The sequence below is a fragment of the Tupaia chinensis genome, unplaced genomic scaffold, assembly GCF_000334495.1.
Source record: "Tupaia chinensis unplaced genomic scaffold, TupChi_1.0 Scaffold000659_1, whole genome shotgun sequence".
Taxonomy (NCBI): domain Eukaryota; kingdom Metazoa; phylum Chordata; class Mammalia; order Scandentia; family Tupaiidae; genus Tupaia; species Tupaia belangeri.
In genome coordinates this window covers 1,628,905-1,636,123 of record NW_006160181.1, presented here as the reverse complement: position 1 = coordinate 1,636,123, position 7,219 = coordinate 1,628,905, and the positions used below count along the sequence as shown (strand labels likewise).

The 7,219-nt window shown below is 39.9% G+C and overlaps 1 protein-coding gene and 1 pseudogene across 1 annotated transcript; both read left to right on the top strand.

The window, feature by feature from the left end:
* Positions 1–953: 953 nt before the first annotated feature.
* LOC102475314 (iron-sulfur cluster assembly 1 homolog, mitochondrial pseudogene) lies at positions 954–1,316 on the top strand (annotated as a pseudogene).
* Positions 1,317–3,096: 1,780 nt separating this feature from the next.
* On the top strand, positions 3,097–3,363 carry LCE6A (late cornified envelope 6A). The gene has a single exon (XM_006159867.1). It carries the CDS (start codon positions 3,097–3,099, stop codon positions 3,361–3,363), a length of 267 nt encoding a protein of 88 aa, XP_006159929.1.
* The last annotated feature ends 3,856 nt before the right edge of the window (positions 3,364–7,219 follow it).

Sequence of the window (7,219 nt, the reverse complement as noted above, 5' to 3'; positions counted from 1 at the left end):
TTTGGGGTTCCAGTCACTGCTCCACTTCTGGTCTTGTCCAGGTTTCCACTCTGATTAGACCCTTAGCTTCTATCCTACAACCTAACCCTGCTGACTCCTACATTACTGTTCTACATTCAGATGTCTCTGTAATTGTAATTGCTCATCTTTTTTCATTTACTCAGCTGTTTCCTGAACACCTACTGTGTGTCAGGCATTAGGAATACACAGTCTCCGCCAGCAGGGAGTATCATCAGTACCTTTGTACCTATGAAAATCAGCAATGACTCAGAGATGAAAATATCCAGAGATAAGGGACTGTATGTGAGATGTGGGTGTTCTCACCATTTTGTTTTGTTTTAAATGATGGCATATGTAGGGAGAGAAAGAAATAGAGAAAAGCACCTTTAATAGGGCCTCGTTACACCATGATTTCCCTCCCCCAGTCCTCCAGTTCTCCAGGATCCTGTATGTGCCCCAAATCCATGGTCTCTCCATGGCCTTCAGCCTTGCAGAGCACTTGTGTTACCTCCATGCCCCAGAGACTGGGCTAAGAGAGTATTCTCATTTCAAGCCCTGCTGAATGTGATGGGATCAATTTTCATAAAGCGGAACTTTTCACTCTGTGGCTTTTCCAGAGTTCCTGAGAATTACAGAAACAACTTCTCCCTGTTGGAGCTCCACGTTGTAGAAGGTTTCTCCACAGAATCCCTTTATAATTATACACATAGTTCACCTTTTGTATTTGAAAGAGAAGAGTTTTACAAATGTTTGTTCTCTAACCTATTCTCAGTCTGTTGTACAAGGTGAGAGCCACACAGAGATTTCTCGGTATTATGGATGCAAGGGTATTCACAGATGCTTTAAATGAGAAAGGTGAAAACAAGAAGTCAAAAATGTGCTGGCCGTGTCCATGGAGAGAGCTGAGGTGTGGGAGCTCTGGCCCGAGGTTCTGGGACGCCAGGACTGTGAAGATGTCGGCCTCGTTAGTCCAGACTGTGAGCAAGAGGAAGCTGCAGCCCACTCGGGCCCTCCTCACGCTGACACCTTCAGCAGTAAACAAGATAAAACAACTTAAAAATAAACCTGAGCATGTAGGTGTGAAAGTTGGTGTCCGGACCAGAGGTTGTAATGGCCTTTCTTATACTTTAGAATATACGAAGACAAAGGGAGATTCTGATGAAGAAGTTGTTCAAGATGGAGTCAGAGTGTTCATCAAAAAGACAGCACAGCTAACACTTTTAGGAACAGAAATGAACAAATTATCCAGTGACTTTGTGTTCAGTAACCCAGACAGCAAAGGAACTTGTGGCTGTGGAGAAAACTTTAATATTTGAAACCTCGGGTCTCCTTTAGCTGGAAGCTCCAGGAAAGCTTGGTGACGCCTTAGGACTTACTAAAGAAATTATGTGACTCTTACGTGCTTAAGGTTTGTAATGTGTGTCTGCCTCTGAGGAAAGTAGAGTGATACATTTTGAAAATGAAGCCAGGATATTAGTTTCCAGGAGAAGTGATATTTATTTTCTCTGTAGGAGATAAAAAAAAAAAAATGAAAAGCCATTGCTCCCTTTGTATCATTTCCCTGCATTTAGCTCTCTTGCACCCCTTTTGTTAGAACCTACTGTTCGTTAAATTTCCATTCCTGAAATGAGTTCAGGAAATGGTAAAACAAACAAATAAACAAAAAACAAACAAACAAACAAGAAGTCATCAAGATCTGACCCACAAAACAAAAACAAATTGGGTTTTGTTTTCCTTCATTATTTTTGTTCTTCTGAAATATAATCTGTTCTAATCGCATATGGATTGTTTCATTTGACAAACATATGTGAGGTTTTTTTATGTCACAGGCATCAGGTTCTAGGAATGCAGATGAGGACAACAAAGTCTCAGTCATCAAAGAGTAGTTTAATAGAGGAGATAGGACATGCATCAGGTCACCAGGACCCAGGGAAACCACAAAGGCTATGAAAGATATCTATAAAGTTCAGAGGAAGGAGCACTTACATGTGACTAGAGAACTAAGCAAGTCATCATGAGAGCAATATCCCTGGGCTACAGGTTGAAAGTCATGGATGAAGGATGGGGGTGGACAAGAAGAGTCTCCCTTAGGCTCTGGATGGGTACTGAACTTGATCTTCTCCCTTCAAACCTAAACAAAATTCAACAACAACTGTACCCTTATACAGCTCTCCTACCCCACCTGGAGTTGTCATCTGGTCCTGGCCAGTATACTCACCTCCATCCAGGTCTTAGACATTTGTTCACTCATGCAAATGGAAATCCCTTTGAACCACATCTCAGAGGTGTGCAGCTGAGGAATCCAGTCCTGGGAATTGTGAAACATCCGTATAAATCATCTGCTCCATGGCTGCCCTCCCATAACATGTAGCCTGGAGGCTTCTACTGAGAGATTATAAAAAGCTTCTTCCTTCCTGGCACCATAAGGTCTCCAGATTCCTCCTGGGATATCTTGTTCCCACATCTTCTTCTAGGGTAAGGCTATGTCTGGTTGGAGAGATACTTGGATGTCCCTCATTCAGGTGCTACTAAGGAAGCCCTGACCTCTCCTCTTATCTTTACCCAGGGAGTTGATAAACCAGGTAGGAGAGGTTTGGGGAAGGGCAAAGGGAAGGGAAGTGGGTCCCAAAAAAGGACCCCAAATAATCTAACATGGGAAAAAGCCATAGAAAGTAGAGGGTCAGGGAAGTAGAGAAGAGACATCCAGATTAAAAGTCTCAGGGCAAAGTAAGACTGAGTAAAGAAAGAACAGAGACTGGTTCTCCTTTACAGCTGACTATGATGGGCATCAGCCTGAGAAAATGAAATGTCAGCTTCATTAGATTGCAGTTTTATTTTTTTTAAGGAACAGTATGTTATTATGGGCTGTTGTTACTTGAGTCTCCTGGGAGTTTCTACCAGGGTTCACTTTCCAAAAGTTTAGCCCTTTCAAATCCATTATTTCTCTTCTTGGGATGAATTTCAGCAGGTTTTAAAGACTAGGTTCCATTGTTGACAGCTCCAGCTTGTAGAGAAGAGAATTGGACACCCAGGTCACCTGGTTCCCTAATGTGCTGTATGTTCTTTTTCTTCTAGATTGGATCTGTTAGGCGAGCAATGTCTCAGCAGAAACATCAATCTTGGGAGCCTTCAAATGCTCTGAAATGCTTCCCTGCTCAGGGCTCAAACCCCTGTGTGGCTCCCTGCTCTGCTCCCTGTGTGGCTGCCTGCTCTGCTCCGTGTGATAGTCCTTGTGCAGGATGCTGTCATCTGAGTTCTCAAAAGCCGGGGACTCACAGCCCAGCTCGCCGTAAAAGGACTCGCAGAAAGTGCCGCTGCCTCAGGGGTGGCACCACCTATCCCTGCAAAGAAGAGGAGTGTTAAGGCCAGGCCCTGTGGAGGAGGGGAATAGGGTACTATACCTCTCTCCCCATCTTAACCCTGAATACTAATTTTACTTGGGAGCACAGGCCTCCTACCCCTCATCTGAGCTGAGAAGCATGTCCTTGCCCCAGCACTTGAGAGACCTTTCTGCCTCTCTTCCATCCTCCCTTTCAACTCTCAACAATAAAGCTGCTTTGCTTGGAGTTGTGACTTCTATGATCCTTGAGGCCCCTGCTCAGATGTGCTGAGACCCTTTCAGGTGGATACTGTTCTTCCTCTCTTCCTCCTAAAACAGTTAGTGGTATCTTAAGGATGTTTTGGGATTTGTGTCCTACATTTTCACATTCATCAACCTATACAATGACATAATTCTAACGCTAAAGGCAGCAGAGCAATAAACATGTTAAGAACATACTGTGTACTAGCCTGTGTTTACAGACACAAATAAGAGATTGGACGCTGTTCTAAAGCAGTTTATAATTCAGTGGGAGAAGCAAAGTATAGTCCAGAATTAAACATGTGAATTAAAACATAAAACTTTGAGCTGATTGATTTGCTTATATTTATTTCTCAATTTGTGTTAAAAAAAAAAAAGCTGGAAGCAGAGAGAAGAAAAGCACAAAGGGCAAGGACAACAATGAGAGACTCATTCTGATGATGTAGCTCAAAGGTGGTTTTCTGGGCTCTGGAGGAAGAGACCAGAAATGGCGAGAGTGTCCACTGGGGGTGAGGAGAGCAGGTGTGCTGGGATAGGACGCATTTAAACAAGGCTTTAGAGATAGGTAGGCTTTGCTGCTGGGAGAGGAGGCAGATGAAGGGAGGAGGAAGGATCTTCCGGGTGGGAGATGCAGGAGAAATAAATGCACAGCAACTGTCATCTTTGCCAATGGTGGTGCATTTCATTTTGGCTGGAGTGACATTTGTGAGGTGACAGATGTGGGACAGTTCACAATCCTAATTTCTTACGATAATTCAAAGAGCTGAGTTTACTACAATCATGGTATAAAACCCTTGTTGCCAAAGGATGCTGCCTATGGGGAAAGCATAGACCCACGTCCAGGTCCTAGTGGCCTAGGATGAGAATTAACTATGTTGCACATCATTGTAAATTCCAGTAAATATTTTTGACCAATATTCATTTTCTGGGGGGGTACTGTATATCTGTGGGGGAGGGGGGAAGCTGGGGTGTGTGTTTTAACCAAGTACCCAACCCAATCTCAACCTGATAGATTTTACTGACAAGGCTCAGAATTTTTTTTTTTTTTCTGAGAGGTTTTTGCTATCAGGTACGTGTGCTTGCCAGACAGACAGAGAGAGACAGAGAGACAGAAAGAGAGAAATCGCCCCCCGGGGGGGATGGCCATGCCACAATCCATTCTCCTCCATTCTCCTCTCAGGATCTTGGGCACGCACGCACATGTGCCTGGCAAGAGTTTAAGCCATCGGGTCTGGGACTCGAACTGTGGTCAGCTACATGGGAGTTCGGTGACATAGCCATTATGCTATCTGCTGATCCCAAGGCTCAGAATTTCAACCTATCATTTCCAATATATACAGCGTCCATTTCCAGAGTATGGCATTCCACCTGATGCTGGCATCTAATTTTACCTCTGTTATGACATACATATCTCTCTCTCTCTATATATATATATATATACACCATAATTACAAAACCATAAAGTTTTTTTATGAGTAATTTTTCTAATTAAATAAGTGATGCATTCTTACATAAAGATTTGATTATGTAAATGATTAAGGCTGATCTAAAATCTTACCACCTAAAAATAACCATAGCTAATAAGTCTATAGATAAATCTTATAACCTAAAAAAAATAGCAAATAAGTCTTACAAACGTAAGAAAAATCACAAAATGAAATCACTTCAGAATATTTTATAACCTACTTTGTCTTACTGTTACATAAGACAGTAAAATTTAACAATAAAAGAGTAGTTGTCAATACTTTTTCATGCTAATAAAAATTGACAACACTATTATACTTGGTATTGACACATCATGATTTCTGTAACCAGTAACTTAAAATTGGGCATTTTTATTGTTTCTACTCTTTTGCAACAATAAAATAAACATTCTCATTGATGATTTTTCTTATTTTTTTAGAAGAAATTTTCAGAATTGGAATTCTAGAATTGTAAAAGAACATAGTGTTTGTTTTTTTTTTTTAGATGCTCTCGGAAGATTGTTATTTTGAGAGCAATTAAGTGATCCCACTTAAGAAAATCATTCTTGGGACAGCAGTTGGCGTAATGGTTATGTCGCTGGACTCACTTGTAGTCAACTGCAGTTCGAGTCCCAGACCCAGTGGCTTAAACTCATGCCGGGCGCATGTGCATGCGTGCCCAAGATCCCGAGAGGAGAATGGAGGAGACAGGATTGCGGTGTGGCCATTCCCTCAAGGAGGGGGAGGTGATTTCTCTCTTTCTGTATCTCTGTCTCTCTCTCTCTTTCTGGCAAGCACACACGCCCTATAGCAAAAACCTCTAAAAAAAAAATTATTCTCAAGCAGGAGATTACTTTAGTTAGAGAGAAAGAGTGAATATTGTGTTAAAGGATTATCCCTGTTTACAATGAGTAAGAAAGGGAGGGCTCGTTTTTTTTCATATTATTTATTTTATTTTTTTTACATTTGACCGCTGTACATCTTTACAACATATAAAATGAATTTTCTTTCCATGTAGACACCAAATATTAGTCCAGTCAAAGATATTTCCAAACAAACTATCATCAACAGAAAAAGTTCCACTTGAGTGATGAAACTCTTCCTGAGAACCTTGGCAAGCACCTACTTATTTTACCAACATAAAAATCCATACTTTTACAAAAAGGTTAGATGCATTCTCCTTTTGAGAGGAAAAGGATCCTTTATGTTGTATAAACCAATGAGTTATAAATATTTATATGCTATTGTTTAAACTTCTATATTTAGCTGATAGGCTTTTAACTATAATTTTTAATGTTCAACCTCTTTATGTAAGAGATTTCTGGAAAGGATTCCAATTTCTTGAAGAAAAATACAAAATATAATTAGTTGATTGTGTAAAACTCAATTCACAAGGAGATCTTTTTTCTACATTTTATTTCTGCTACTTATGAAAGATAGACATCCCTCAAGGAACATTAAAAACATTTGACAGAAATCATTTTCTTATATTTTAAAAGCCAGATATATTTTTAAGGATCATATTTATAATAAGTAAATTACATAATAGACTGTAATAGTTTTACTTTGATAAGAACACTACTTATTATTTTGGCCTGCTTGGATTTCTGAAGTCAGTACCTGGATTTCCTGTACTATTCAACCTTTATATTATACATTTATACATACATATACACATACATGTTATTTATTCTATATGAAATCAAGTTCAAAATTACATCAATGAATATAAGTTATCAAGGTAATGATTATTTTTCTTAAAAAGGTCTGAATTTGGTGTCTTTATATTTTTAAAAATATGCCTGTACATCAGAAATGCTGATAAATGTCTTCTGTAGTGTGGCTTTAGTATGGCTTCATTTTAATATTACATGCACATTACATGTTTGTTCTATAGTAACAAGTAATATAAGTATAGACCTTATGTTTTGTACAAAATGTCCTATATACATGGGCTAGCCCTACAGCACTGTGGTTAAGTGCTGCACAGAGGAATCTGGATCCCACATGACTAACCTAGGTTCATAATCCCAACCCCAGCAGTTTGAAACCATGTTTGTTGTTTTGATCTGCATTTCTCTTACGATGAGGGATGTTGAGCATTTTTTCATGTGCCTTTTGGCTATTCATATGTCATCCTTAGAGAGTGTTTTTTTCAACTCATTCTCCCATCTTT

Coding starts and splice junctions, on each gene's coding strand:
- LCE6A (XM_006159867.1), top strand. CDS start 3,097: ATGTCTCAGCAGAAACATCAATCTTGGGAGCCTTCAAATGCTCTGAAA.